General features: G+C 29.3%; 1 protein-coding gene across 1 annotated transcript in view; it reads left to right on the top strand.

Annotated features, from left to right (window-relative positions):
• The window catches only part of LOC129981131 (long-chain fatty acid transport protein 4-like), a 44,774-nt gene extending 32,856 nt beyond the window's left edge, over positions 1 to 11,918 (top strand). The window contains exons 8-12 of the mRNA XM_056091826.1: positions 960 to 1,103; positions 4,042 to 4,176; positions 6,353 to 6,517; positions 7,813 to 7,959; positions 11,385 to 11,918. Coding sequence (XP_055947801.1) covers positions 960 to 1,103; positions 4,042 to 4,176; positions 6,353 to 6,517; positions 7,813 to 7,959; positions 11,385 to 11,542 — 749 coding nt within the window. The 3' untranslated portion in view covers positions 11,543 to 11,918. The remainder of the gene's footprint in view (positions 1 to 959; positions 1,104 to 4,041; positions 4,177 to 6,352; positions 6,518 to 7,812; positions 7,960 to 11,384) is intronic.
• The last annotated feature ends 4,287 nt before the right edge of the window (positions 11,919 to 16,205 follow it).

Raw genomic sequence — 16,205 nt, 5'->3', positions numbered from 1 at the left:
TCTAAGAAAAGAGAAAATGATCATATCCAAAAGAGATAAAATATAGTTTTCATATTTAATTATATCACAAGAAAACAATTATTCTAAAAAAAAAGGTAGTTTACTTCTGAAATCAAACTGTAACTGCATTCACCAAAAAATTAAAGAATTTCAAAATTTGTTTTAAACACTCAATTAAAAAGACAATAAATGAAGACCCGATATAAAATATTTATATCCACATTTGAAAGGATTTGTATATTATTAAAACAAATTAGATTGTGGTTGTAAACTATTTTTTAAATATTGTTAAATCTAGAGAAAATATATGACACATATACACTAATATATTTATCTAAAATTTGATAGCATTTTTAACGACTGATCATAATACAACATTTTTGTGCGAGTTGATTTTAAAAAGCATATAATTACTAGTTACCCCAAAATCATTTTTTTTCTTTCACCAAAATTTATTTTCATTCAAACAATTCAAAGATATTGACTCTAACATTTTTGAAACAAATTATCGAAATACTTTCATGAATTTTATGAATTAATTTAAGATGAATTATGGTGATAAGTATAATTTGAAGTCTCAGAGAAATTTATTTACACCTATTTTGGATTTTAAACATTTTAATTAGCAATCTCTATATTTTTAAACTCTGCTGTCTAAGTTATCTAGTCTTATACATTTAAGTTGAAAGAATTTTTTCTTTGTAATTTGAGACTACTGATAATTTTTGCTTTTATAACTGTCATTAAACATTAAGAAAAAACGTTTCTAAGTTTGGAATGTGATAAGAAAAAACACATTTATAGACTCACAATATTTAGTGTTATCTCAGAATGATGTTTCAAACATTTCCGAGTGTCGCGCAAGAAAACATTTATATAGTTTATTTTTTAATTTTCATTTTTTAATAGTAAATACAGAAACAGAAAGTAAAATATCGTTTCTTTTTTTCTTTTATTAGTGAATATGTTTGGAAAAATTGGTGCTGTGGGTTTCTTACCCAGAATCTGCGAACGATTATATCCTGTATCGTTGGTCAAAGTGGATCCTGAAACCCGCGAAATCGTGAGAAATGAAAAAGGTCTTTGTATTCGATGCAAACCAGGTAAGGAAAAGGATTGTGAATATACCGAAGTGTTTTTATCAAAAAGGTTTGGGACTAGAACTGTAAAAGACCAATAATCAGCATTACTCTTGCAACAATAGAAACTGGCAATGTAAGTGAGCCATCTGACTCTCCGACCCGCCACGAAGGCACACGTATTTAAACCATAAAACTGAATGACCGGACCGCCGCAACAGCAACACTGGCGGGAACTGTGGTTGAGTCCTAAGGGCCATCACCGGCCACGGTACAACCCTCCCCGAAGGAAATACGTCCCGTCATCGATGGGAGAAGTCGGATCCCCCACCTACTTGTGTACCCTCCAGGGTGGCGAGATCCAACCACCATGCCGGAAGCATCTCATCCTCATTTCGAGGTGCCCTCCGGGGGTTAGACTGATAATGTAAATAAGACATAAAAATCCCTCGTTTTTTTTGGTATGTGGCTGCCGGGAATACAAGGATCAATAGTCATGAAAGAAACACTTAGTTACAAAATAGCCATTACTTACCAATGTACCATCCTTTCTCGCATGTAATATGACTCATCATTGTGATGCTACCAATACATCCAAATCTAGTTTATTTGCCCTCTTTAGAGAAAGCAAATACTTGCTTATTTATCTTGCAACATTCTTATTTCTTAGATTCTGCCTTAAAAACCCTATTTCTGGTATTCTTGGAGTTAATTGACTTGAATAATTGCCTTTCAATTGCTCAAGTCAGCGTTTGTAATTTTTATTGCAACTAGTGATGGAAATTGGATTTTTGAAACAATCATTAACATTTTTAATGATCCACTTTAAAATATTGTCACGTAGATACTTTAGTGTGGAACGCAATAACACACATAAGAAGTAGAGCTAAACCAATTTATTAACTAAACTCTGAACTGAGAGCACAGTGACAAATCTTCTGCTTTTATAGTAGCAGGTAAAGTTCCAGAATAATTCTCTGGAGACAGTAAGAAAAGTCCAGAATACTTCTCTGGTAAACTAAAGAAATGCCCAGAATCTTCTAGAACATGAAATAAAGGGAAACATAAAATTAATGAATTAAATATTTACACAAACTGAGAATCGCATTGTCTTTAGAGGGATTCGAACTTACCATCTCTTGATTATGAGATCAGTGCTATGACCATTCGGCCATGGAGAGTCGACTGCCTTGTTATAATGCGGCAGTATTTTTTAACAAACCATTTCTAGAGTTATTTCAGGATTTTTTAAAAAGCATTAACTCATAATTTTTGCTGATTCACTTAGATTTCATATGCTTTTCCAAATTTATATTCATAAACTTAAGCTTTCGGCACTATTTATACAATGGCAGGTTGTTCCAGCTGAAAATAAATCGATAAATAAAGACGCTTTGACCATCAATTAGGTACATTTCGAGTACCCATATCGTGATGACCAAATCATAAATCAAGCAATCAAGGGCGACCTTCAGCATTTCCCTTCTCCTTCTAATAACTAACACGGACAGAAATAAAAAATAAGAAATGCGAAGATAAGACAGAAATTTCATTTTATGTTTCTAAAAGAACCAGTAATCGGGATTTTTCTGGTACAAATGTTTTCCATTATCGTAAATGCAATATCGATGATTGAAATTAAATCTTTATTGCAAAAATGAATATATAATGCATACTAGAAACGAACATAGATTGAAAGACCCGGATTCATAGGTAGAGGAAAAGCAGGCTGTAATAAGTGAATTATAAATTAATAACAAAGATTTAAAATGTGAGCACTAACTACTTTAATATTATTACTAATTAATTTACATTTCACATTGTTACAGTATTATCAAAAATTGACAAATCAGTTGTTCTCTGAAAAGACCAACATGGTCAGAATAAGATAACAGCGCATTATTTTACACGTAGTCACAAAAATATTGTTACGAAATTTCCGGGTTCGTTTGGATAGTGGAAGTGATATGGTGTGGAGAACGCTCAATTAGCAGCCGGCAGTAGAAAAAAACATCAACGTTTATTTTCACGAAGACAGGACAGCACAAAGACGACAACTATATACAGCATAGAGGAGACAATCATCTTCAGCCGAGACGTGCACACAGCAGCACACAATAAGATTCTACTGCAGACAGTAGCGCACAGCTTAGTTCAGCACTAGCTTGACTCCTTCGCTGCTCTGCTAAGGAAACTATTTCTGGAAGACCCGTTGTTTACCGTCGATTCTGACTACTCCCTACTACTGCAGACTGCCTCCTTTTATAGATCTCTGTTCGGGTCTGTTTCGGGTATAATCTATTTTGTCGCCAAAGTCGCCAAATCGCCAAGTTTGTAGCCAAGCTCTGCGACCTCCGACGCGACACCCGGACTCCGTCGAATACAGATGACTGTAAAACAGTCTTTCTGATAATGGAACCAACTATGCTGGGAAGCAGCATCACAGATTCGTAACAATATTTTAAACGAAGTCACAATAGATATAAAACCTAAATAAGAGCAGCATTTACAGTAAACAACATCATATAATCAGCAAATAGTTATTAAACAATCACAACAATGCAAAATTTCCAAAAAGAGTTTGATTACTCTCTTTCGATTGAAAATCATTTATTCTGTCTCTTGTATTTTCATAACCTCAAAAGGAGGATGAAAGGATGAAATATTTTCTAAAATTTTTATACATTAGAAATAATATTTATTTGAAAAGGAATCAGGAATAAGAATGAAATATAATATAATTAATGTGGAAATATGAATTGTTTACGTCGTATTCCAACAGCATATGTAAAAGGTTTATCGAGCTGAATTCTTTATACCACAATTCTCTTATTCCCATGAGAAATGTAAAAAGTGATCACCTTTTCCATTTTTTAAAGTCACAGAAACAACTGTTTCTTTTTTTAATTTTATTTTCGTTAAACAAACTTATTTTTGATAATGTACATTTGTGTTTTTACAGGTGAACCCGGAGAAATGGTCGGCAAAATTATCAGCAATCCAATAAATTCCTTTGATGGTTACGCTAATCAGAATGAAACGAAAAAGAAAATCGTACGAAATTGTTTTGAAAAAGGGGATGTGGCCTTTCTTTCAGGTAAGTATTCATATAAATCCTCTTAAAATATAAGAAGGGACTTCTTTAATGTTACTTCTATAGGCAAAATTTTCTCTTTCTTAATTCTGAAAATTTGTTTTTGTTGGTTTGTTACTAAGCTTTAAGTTAGTTTAAGTCACTGAACGTTTATATTTTATAGATTAGATCTTTTAGATAAGTCAGATCTTTCAGGACTTCACGGAATTTGAAATATTTGCTGTCGAACAGAGAAAGAACATTGAATATTGAATTTTACTGTTTAAGAAAACGCTTTTTGAAATCCTTCAGATTTAACTGAATTACATAAAAATGGTATAATCAAAAATTCAAGCGGATGCTTGTAGTTTTTGATAACACATTGCAGAAATATCACAATACTCCACTGAAGGTTTTACAAGTTTAAAAAATTATTACTACATTGGTCAAAAGCAATGGATTTTTTATTGCTTATGAATGTATTCTTATGAATGCCTTTTTTAATTGCTTATGAATGCATTCTTATGTATGTTTTTATTTAATTGCTTATGAATGCATTCTTATGTATGTTTTTATTTAATTGCTTATGAATGCATTCTTATGTATGTTTTTATTTAATTGCTTATGAATGCATTCTTATGTATGTTTTTATTTAATTGTTTATGAAGGCATTCTTATGTATGTTTTTATTTAATTGCTTATGAATGCATTCTTATGTATGTTTTTATTTAATTGCTTATGAATGCATTCTTATGTATGTTTTTATTTAATTGTTTATGAAGGCATTCTTATGTATGTTTTTATTTAATTGCTTATGAATGCATTCATCATAAATTCCATCGGAGATGAATGGTGAAAACAACATATTATACTCTGAATATTATATACAGTTGTTAAGTCACTTTTGATGGTAGAACAATCAACATTAAAACTCATATTTTGTGAAAATTTGAAAATGAAAATTGAAAACCAAAATTGAAAACCTTTATTATTTCTGATTCAAAATGCCAATTTCTTTTTAGAATTGCCCTAAGAACTCATTTTGCTCAAACTATTTCAATAGTTAACCGTCTTTGTTAATTGAAATAAAGAGATTTTCACTGCATGAACTATCTTAAACTACAAATATTCTAACAAAATACCAAGTGGATTAGGAAATGTATACTTTCAAATAAATGAAAAAGAACAAATATTCTCTAAAAATATTTATTTTATTTATTTCCTTCCTCTATTTATTGATTTTACAAATAAATTGCCTAGTTTTGAAATTGCTGTTAAGCTGATGGTAGAAATACGCCTATTTTTTATAGTTAGCGTATGAAAAAGTCATGCAAATTATGAGCGAAAAGAAAGAAATTTATACAAAATAGAAATATATATAATTATAAAATCAGTATGCTTATAAAAAAAATATGTTTACCGGTGAATTTATGTGTTTTTTATTTTTTATTTTCCAACCTCCAAAATAACCTTTCCTTTTGGCGTTAGCATAATGAAAATTATTGACAATATAATGTGGCTAACAATGAATTTCCATTAGATGGAAGCTTTGATACACGAATGTTTGTTGCTTGAGAGATGGTACATACTGTACATATTTCCAATATAAATTTTTGCTTTCTGAGAGGTAGTTACTATTCATTGGTAGAGAAGTAATTACCTCTGAGAGGTAGTAATTCTCATTGGTAGAGTACTTTCAATGAGAACTTTTGTACTATGAGAAGTGATAACGTACTTACGATGGGAATTTTTGCACAATGATAGATGACACATGTCCAATAGATGACACATCCAATGCGATTTTTTGCACAATGATAGATGATACATATCCAATAGATGACACATCCAATGCGATTTTTTGCACAATGATAGATGATACATGTCCAATAGATGACACATCCAATGCGATTTTTTGCACAATAATAGATGACACATCCAATGCGATTTTTTGCACAATAATAGATGACACATCCAATGCGATTTTTTGCACAATGATAGATGACACATGTCCAATAGATGACACATCCAATGCGATTTTTTGCACAATGATAGATGATACATGTCCAATAGATGACACATCCAATGCAATTTTTTGCACAATGATATATGACACATACCATACATCCAATACGATCTTTTACACAATGAGAGATGTTGCATACACACTTTCTGTCATAATAGTATTTTTTTATATTTTTAGGTGATATCTTAATAATGGATGAAGACGGCTACCTTTATTTCTTAGATCGTGCTGGTGATACTTTCCGTTGGCGTGGAGAGAACGTATCTACAGGAGAGGTTGAAAATACCGTTAGCAGGGCTCTGGGGCATGTATCTTGTGTAGTCTACGGCGTAGAAATTCCAAGTACGCATTCTGTCGTTTTTATGTCTTAAATAGATTATTTGGATGCCAAACAGAAAATTATTTTATATACTATTATATTAAAAAATATTTCAGAACGTATTTTATTATAATGTGTACAAATAGGCATTTTTAACTTAAGAATTAAATAAAGAAATTCTTCGAATAATTACCCTGTACAACAGAACACTTTAACATATGTTGATACATATCATATTAACGTGGATTTAAAATGATTAAACGTGGATTTAAAGCTTTTTTTTTCATCGCCCTTGTCAAAACCTTCATTGTTTCACTCCAAGAGAATCTGAGAATCCTTACCTTTAAGCATGTCCTTCAACTAAGAGAAAAATGACATGAGCGAGATTAGAGAAATAAACTGTTTGTGGCAGTACCACAGTTCGGCAAGTATTTTGGCACCGTATAGACCTATGAGTCGGTATTTATGGTAATGGAACATCTATGACTCGGTCCTTGCTTCTCACTACATCATGTAGATGTTTAACGCATTGTTTGCAATATTTTTAACTATTTGACGGGTATTTTTTAACAATTTCTCTAATAATGGCGATTTTTTTTATCTATTTTGAATACTGAGATTGAGCTTGACTTTTCATCACCTTCGATATTTTATAAGACTTCTTAACTGTCGATGATCCTCATGAATTCTACTTCGAATATTTGCTACATAAATATAAACTAATAAATCATTTAAAAATCTCGGAATAATATTTTCATAATAAAACACAGAATATGACTTTTGACTACTTTTTTTGTCCAAATTTTACATCCCCCCCCCCTTCCGCAACAAATGAATTCGTGTTCCTGTAATCACGAGATACACGATACACGCATACATGTTTAAACCGAAAAGAACCAGTTTTAATTTGAAGATAACATGATACTTTTTCCGGTTCAGAGAGAATTAATTTATATTTGGAAAATATTTTTCAATTCCCGGAATTTTCACTTATTATAACAACAATAAAAAACAATGAGATATTTTTCTCTATAATTTAGAGTGTTTAAAGTAGTTATTATAAATAAAGCAAATAACGCGTTTAATTACACAGTTGATTATAACTAATTATGACCCCTTAATAAATAATTTCTCCTAACATAAGATTTACATCGAATTATTTTTTACCAGCAAAATTATCCATTTCAAGCAACGATTATTTTTAGCAATCTCTATTACAATGAGAATGTTTATGCTTACACAAATTTTTTTGCTTTCGCTTTAATTTCACAAATTTTATCATAATTTATATCAATTTGTCCTTGGTTTTATTTTTCAGATGCTGAGGGCAGAGCTGGTATGGCAGCCATTCAAGTAGATCCGAAAAGTGTGAATTTCTCTGAATTTTACCAGAATCTGAGCAAAAGATTACCACCTTATGCCGTGCCATTGTTTCTGAGACTTTCTAAAGAAATAGAAGAAACTGGTAAAGTTTTGGTTCTATTCTAATGAAGGAAATGTAAAAACATCGTGGGATGATGCCAGAAAGCCAGCCATTATAAAATCAGAATTTGAAAATTTAGTTTTAAAATGTCTGGTTGGCTCTGTAGTGAATGAAAATGAGGAATAGAAGAGACTTAATTAATGCGTAATGAGTAATTGATTGCTTTAATGTGTAATTAATGCTTTATGGGTAATTAGTGCTTTATAGGTAATTAAATGCTTTAATGGGTAATTAATTCTTTATGGATAATTAAATTCTTTAATGGATAATAAGTGCTTTATTGGTAATTAAATGCTTTATGGGTAATTAAATGCTTTATTGGTAATTAAATGCTTTAATGGGTAATCAATGCTTTATGGGTAATTAAATGCTTTAATGGGTAATAAGTGCTTCATTGGTAATTAAATGCTTTAATGGGTAATTAATGCTTTATGGATAATTAAATGCTTTAATGGATAATAAGTGCTTTATTGGTAATTAAATGCTTTAATGGGTAATTAATGCTTTATGGATAATTAAATGTTTTAATGAATAATAAGTGCTTTATTAGTAATTAAATGCTTTAATGTGTAATTAATGCTTTATGGGTAATTAGTGCTTTATTGGTGATTAAATGCTTTAATGGGTAATTAGTGCTTTATGGGTAATTAAATGCTTTAATGGGTAATTAAGGCTTTATGGGTAATTAAATACTTTATGGGATGATTTTTAATTTCACTATTAAATGGTTATTTGTAAGACCTCTCAAAAATAAACTACATAAGAAAGACAATTTCTGCATAAGCTGATTGGCTGCAGAATGTCCATGGTGATACATATTAGATTGTTGTTGATATTTGCTACTTTCAAAAGATAACTTCGATACTATTATTTGAATGTAATCAATAATAATGAAGTTATTAAAAAATAATGTGACATTCTTTTAAATGTAGAATTTCATTAAGGTTCAAATGCAGTTATAAAAGGATCGACGCAAAGTGTCTTCGTGTTCGGATTTAATTTCACATTAAACATTATTCAAACTTGAATTAATCGGAGGCAAGAAACAATTGTTTAGTCAAAAAATTTTTTTATAAAAACACAGTTTTCGCACACATTAATTCAATATGATTAATATTAGAATAAAAGTTATACACTAAATGGTCTGTACAGACGACTTTTTAAAATTTAATAAATTTGTCTGATGATCCAATAACTTATATTTTCAACAATTTTTCATGGGAAACAAGTATAAATATGTTGTTATTCTTTACCATATAATTAGAATTTGATATTTATTAAAATCCGTTGGCTCAAAAATTTAAAAAAAAAAAAAAATCGATTCGAGAATTTTTTAATCGAATTTGCAAGTGTCATTGACTTTTCCTGTGAATTTGTGTTTAAATTGTTGTATTCATTAAAAGGCGATTTGTCCATGAATTTGTATAAGGTTCTCGATACTTTTTTTCATAAATCCAGTGGATAAGTGCCCCAATTTTGACCCTAATTTAACAACTTGGTAAGATCTCATCTCTAATACAGATGATCCTAGTAAGATCTCATCTCTAATACAGTTGATCCTAGTAAGATCTCATGTCTAATACAGTTGATCCTAGAAAGATCTCATCTCTAATACAGTTGATCCTAGTAAGATCTCATCTCTAATACAGTTGATCCTAGTTAAGATCTCATATCTTGATCAGTTTCAATTGTTATTCTCTGTTCACTTTCGAAAGGAGCGGGATTTTTAAAAATTTGTTTTAGTTGCTTTCATTTCAGAATTTTGCCTTTATGTCTCATTTAAAAATTGGGAAATATTTGAAACAGCAGCACAAATTCTAGTCCAAAATAATTCTGAGGATTGCGTAAGTCAAGATATTATTATACTTTAACTTTTAAAGCCTTTAAAAATAATGATTTTGTATCAAAATATACAAGTACAAGATTTATGCAGTTTTAATTCGTACAAAAGTATATGTAAGAGTGTGAAATTTTATGTCAAAAATTTTGAAAAAAGACCTGATGCAAACATTGAAAAAGAGTGGCATAGACTTTAATAACAATAAACTCTACGGGAGACCGAAAGAATCTGAACGAATTTATGAACTGTAAGTATTATTAGCCGAATATTTGTACTAAACATATAAAAATCGATTTGAAGTATTTAATTTTAGCGAATCCGACGAGTTTCAGAAAGAGATAAGTGCAATTGATATCTTTTTTTTCTTTCGTCATTAGACAAAAAGTGAAAAAAAGATGGATTGACACTACCGCCTATCGATTTGATTCTTTGATCTTCCAGTTCAAAAGAAGTCATCGGTAAAAGTAATAAAATACAGTATACTCCCGATTATCCGCGGAATTGGGTGGCGTGGCCGCTGCGGATAACAAAAATCGCGGATAATCCGAAAAAAGCTAAAAACGGGTATAGCAAAAGAGAAAACAGTCATTGCAACTTTGTAAAATCGTTTTATGTACAATGAAACGTAAAATAAACAGCAGGAAATGTTTAACTAATGCTTAATATTTTAGTATATCACTCAAAACCAACCTAAAATGCATTTTGTTAATGAAAACAGAAAAGTGCTTTGTACTTACGAGAGGCGTCAAGGATACACAGAAAAATTAATACATATGTATTGTTTTAATACCGTAATGTATTATGTAATTACAAAAGCATGGCTGTAAAACTACACCTTTTTGAAGAAATCAGTCATTTGTGTTTGCTTCTTGCTTTGAAAGCATTTTTTCTTTGCTTGGAAGCAAAAAAAAAAAAAAAACTTAGTGCGGTAGGCGTGGATAATCGGGAGTCTACTGTAGATATATGCAAGCAATAGTTGAAATACAGGTTGCTACTTAAATCGTGGAAATCAATGTTAATTGTAATGTTGTAACATGGAAATTATGTTGCAAATCATGTTTTTAAGAAGCAGTCCATTTTCACAAAGAACATGCTAATACAAAGTAAAAGGAGGTTGTAGCATATCCTTTCACTTTCGTAGAGGGTGTGTGTTAACGCCTTAAATAATGCTCCTTTCTAGTGGTTTAAGAAAAAGAAGTAGATGAACATTTTTTTTTATGTTTGGCCAACTTAAAAAACTTGCTAGATGATTTTAGAAATTTCTTGCATAGAATCTATTCTCTAAGCAAGCGTAAAAGGGTGAAAAACTGATTTAATTAACTGATAATATTATTACCAGTCAATAATGTTTTTCAGTTTATCAGGACTTGATTGCAGGTAGCAATACTTAATAGAAAACCTCACATTTTAAATAAGAATTGAATATAATCATGTCTGTATTCAAGCCATTCATAACAGTCACAAAGTCAGTGTACATGTCACCATTACATCACTGTAGGCATGTATAAAGTTTTTCGCCCTGTTAATGCTTTATTGTACATTATATATTTATTTTTCTTTGTAACAGGAACTTACAAGTTGAAAAAGGTAACTTATCAAAAGGAAGGATTCAATCCAGAAGAAATTCATGATTCGCTGTTCTTTTTGGATGCTAAACAGAAAACATACATCCCTCTTACAAAAGAACTGTATTCCGACATTATGACAGGAAAACTCAGGCTTTAGAGAGGAACAATGCGACATATCAATAAATGCAGCCACTTCAGCATTTATGAATCCTTATGCAACCAAAATAAGGAAATATTTTTCATGTTGGATTCATATCCATTGGGCATCAATGTTTATTCCAAACATTTCATTCAAGAGCTTTCGTTCGTAGAAGAATGCTATATTTCATTTGTATATCCCAAAGATAGATGGTTCTTATTTAATTATCTTACCGTCTGTATTAAATAATTCATTGTGATGTTACTATATTTTGTTATATTTCATTTGTATATCCCAAAGATAGAAGGCTCTTATTTCATTATTTTACAGTCTGTATTAAATAATTCATTGTGATGTTACTACATTTGCCTCAATAAAATAAAATACATCTAGAGACCTGTATGTCTTAAGTTATTTTTTTTTACAACAGATGAATTTTTTAACGAAACATATTTATGAATGTTATATGCTACGAATTTTTTCCTTAATCAATACTTTTTTGAATGTGAATCGCAGAATGAAGTTGAACATTCATTATCTTTTCTTCACGACAAGATAATAGAAGATAATAGAGTCACATCTCTTCAAAATCTATCACAATTAGAAGACTGAAAGATTGGATATATAACCCTTGTTAACGTCCTATCTATCTATTTTTATTGTGCCATTTGGATTGAATACTTACTGTAAATCGGCATGTAGTTAAAATATTTGGAATATATTCCAACAAATTTTACCAAGAGAACTGAGTATCGTGAATGATAACCCTAAATGGATTCAACCTGGAATGGAGTAAAGTTACACCATTCCTTTGGAGGGATCATCAATGGTTAATTTAATTATTTCAATACAAAGTCGCCAAAATTGAACCGTATAAACAAAGAATAGTGAACGTCCGAATGTCGCTGCGAAAATGCCATTTATTTGAAATCTTAGGAACTTGCTTTGTTGGTTAGAATGGTTTATATTCGTTATATATATATATATATATATATATATATATATATATATATATATATATATATATATATATATATATATATATATATATATATATACACAAAAGTATTAGAATCAAGTTAATAGGAAAATCAAACAAAAATTAAACGAAAAAAAATTATAAAAAAAATAAAAAAGAATCCGGATTCTTTTTTATTTATTTTTTTTAATAATTTTTTTGGTTTAATTTTTATTTGATTTTTTGATTTTCCTATTAACTTGATTCTAATACTTTTGTATCAATTCATCTGTGTTTTAGAAGTAGCTGCAATTGCGCTCTCTAAATACTATGAAGTTCTTTTTTGGTTTTAGTTTAAATAGGTAATAAATTTTAGTTGCGATTTCGAAACTGTTTTGTTTCGTTTTCATTTTCGTTTCGTTTTCAAACTATTTCTTACTTTAGATTGGTTACTTATATATAGGCTACAATTTATGACAGTTAATTGAGTGGTTATTTTTTTATTAATTAAAAACTAACTTCCCTGCCAAAAGTCGTCATTTCCCTACCACCAAATGAGTAGGGCTTCAGTTGTGTTTCTTTCCCACGCTAAACAGGTTAAGCTTAATATGTTTTCGACCGAATATTTCAAATGATTCTATTCATTTTCTTATTGTTTGATGCATTGAAAATTAAAAATTGTTAATTCACCGAACTTTCGGATTCATTCTGAAGTACTTTTAAATTAAAATAAAACAGAATAAAGGAAATAAAATATTTCTAATCTGCATTGCGTTACCCTAACTGGCGTAGAAAATTCACGCATTTGTGTTACACCAACTGGCGTTGAAAATTCAAGCATGCGCAGTGTGTTATGATTGTGGACAATTATATTTCATTTTAATTAAAAGTTTAAAAATTATGTGTATTATACTGTTGTAGCAATCTCAAAATCGATCGATAAATAAACAAGTAATATATGAAAAAAATTTTTAAGTCAATTCCTACTTAGGTCAACAAAATTTTTTATTATAGTTACTTTTTATTAAATAATTACAATTAATATAAATATGTATATACATATGAAAGAATTACAATATTAAGAGGTAAAATAGAGCTTGGAGACAAACTTGACGACCATTTGGCGATGGAGAACTGACGGTCTGATCAAAATGTAAAATGTTATCAAATCGTATCATTATAGTGCTGTTGAAAGCAGAGTCTGATATGATATAATAATATATATTATATGATATAATATGATAATATAATCAAGAAACTTCTAACTGATTGAGAAAGATCTACGGTTTACGAACTGCCATTTTAGTTTTTGAAGTATATAAGGAATTTATTTCATCCTTGAAAGGGAAACTTGGGTGTTTCAGAATTTTTTAAAACCCATTTCTCTGAAATTTTCAACAATCAGAGTATTTAAAAACAATGCCTATCTTTTATAATATTGAAGGAGGTACTTTTGGGTTAGCCGGCAGAAGTGAAAAGTTGCCTAAATAATTTAAATCTGTGCCCAAGAAAAGGTCGCTACAAAAAAAAATTGTAGCGTTAGGTTTGTATGCAAGTTGGCACAGGTCTTAGAGATATTTTTTTCTTGGCGCAGGTCTAAATTACTGGTGACCTGTCGCTTGTTCCCGGATAATCGGAAAAAATTTTAAAGGCTTATTTTTCATAAAAAATGATAGATAAAATTGAATGTGATAATTCTTTAAAATAGTGAGAATAAAGATAGCCTTGCGCATTTAAAAGTCGCCAAATAATTTAGACCAACAAATTAACCAATTAATAATTCCAAATTAACAGAAAACCTTACTCGAAGGATGAAGTCTTTTTAATAGTTTCGGGTTAAACTTTGTACCTACAGATAGAGAAATATTTGCAGATTTTTTTAAAATAAAAGATGAAATTTTAAGAAACCGAGTTGGAGGGCATCAGACAAATCACATTAAACATGGGTCAAATTTCAGAAAGTAGTCTTAAGTTAGATGACCAAGTTAAAAAGTTGATTTTTTGCCAAATTATGAAATTTCTTTGATTTAATATTCCTAAAGTTTCAACAGGTTTCTTTAGAAAACCGTTAAAATTTTGTTTCTGAGTCTATTTTTTTTTGGGGGGGATTACACTAATTTTTAAGCATTTACATACGTTTAATGCTATTTTATATCTACACTGCATTTACATACGTTTAATGCTATTTTATATCTACACTGCATTTACATACGTTTAATGCTATTTTATATCTACATTGCATTTACATACCTTTAATGCTATTTTATATCTACACTGCATTTACATACGTTTAATGCTATTTTATATGTACATTGCATTTACATACGTTTAATGCTATTTTATATCTACATTGCATTTATATACGTTTAATGAATTATTATATTCACATTGCCTTTACACACGTTTTAATGTTATTTTGCATCTTTAGGTATTATTTTCTAAAATTCTAATCTTTGATAGAATGTTCTGACAAAGAAACCTTCTAAATTAAAATCTGAAGCACATTTATTGTGCAAATTTGTTATAATAATTACTCTGTATGCTTTACAGTTCCTGAACTAGAGAATAAGTAATCGATCCATTTATAAGTATTGAATAGTTTAGTATTTCACAATGTGAAAAAAAATGAAAATTTCTTGTTATTTATCAGAACAACAATAATTAAAGAATGTATTGAAAACACAGCTTATTTCTTAGTCCAGGAATTAAATAACATATTTCTTAAATTATCTGTAAGTTTTAAGCATATCATTTGATAAACCTCTAAACTAGAAATTTTTTTGAATCATACCTCATTTGAGTCAAAGAAAAAATAATTTTTTTCTAGTTTTTCTAAAGCGTTTGCCACTTAACTGGAATATTTTAATTTCATAGATGTTTTCTTCAATTTTTTTAATGAAAATATTTAAGAATATAATTATTTTTGAACGTTTTCAAATAATTCATCTCGGACGTAGTAATATACTTCAACTTAAGAGTAATTAAAGCAGAATCATACAAGTAAAAACATACTAAAACGTAAGTGTATTTATTTAACTCCAGAATTAAAGTCTATAACAACGATAACAAAGTCTATAACTCCAGAATTAGAGTCTATAACAACGATATTTTACTGTGATCTGTACTACATTAGATTGCTCCAATATATATATATATATATATATATATATATATATATATATATATATATATATATATATATATATATATATATATATATGTAAACATATTTTAGCAACTCAGTAGTCGAATAGAAGAAACTTTTGAAATTTAACTTCGATTTATTTCTTCCTAGGAGGCATAATTTTTACAAGAGACAAACGATCATGAAAGATACATCAGTCTACATCGCGAAGCAAGAACAGAAGAGATAGAAATTCCTCATGGTATAAAATGAAATATAGAATATTACATTAGCTTAGTAAAAGCAGGAATAAATTTAAAAATAATGCAAATTTTTCATTTTCTTATTTAAGATAAATTTTTAGAATGTTATTTCAGTACAGATTTTATTAAGTATAGATTAAGTATTTAAAACATTCCAATAGATCTCTTTTTATATATTCATTTAAAAGACCTGATGATAAATATTTTTTTCTCAATTACAATTCATAGACAGAAAAAGAATTCCCTTTTTAAATTAATACTCCCCTATTTGAAATGAAATCAGAAAAAAAGGGAAAATTAAATTTGAATAAGAAAAATTAATTCTGTGTTGCTATT

Source organism: Argiope bruennichi, chromosome 8 (genome assembly GCF_947563725.1).
Source record: "Argiope bruennichi chromosome 8, qqArgBrue1.1, whole genome shotgun sequence".
Taxonomy (NCBI): Eukaryota; Metazoa; Arthropoda; class Arachnida; order Araneae; family Araneidae; genus Argiope; species Argiope bruennichi.
The sequence above is the reverse complement of the archived record's forward strand: the minus strand, read 5'-3'. Positions and strand labels throughout refer to the sequence as shown.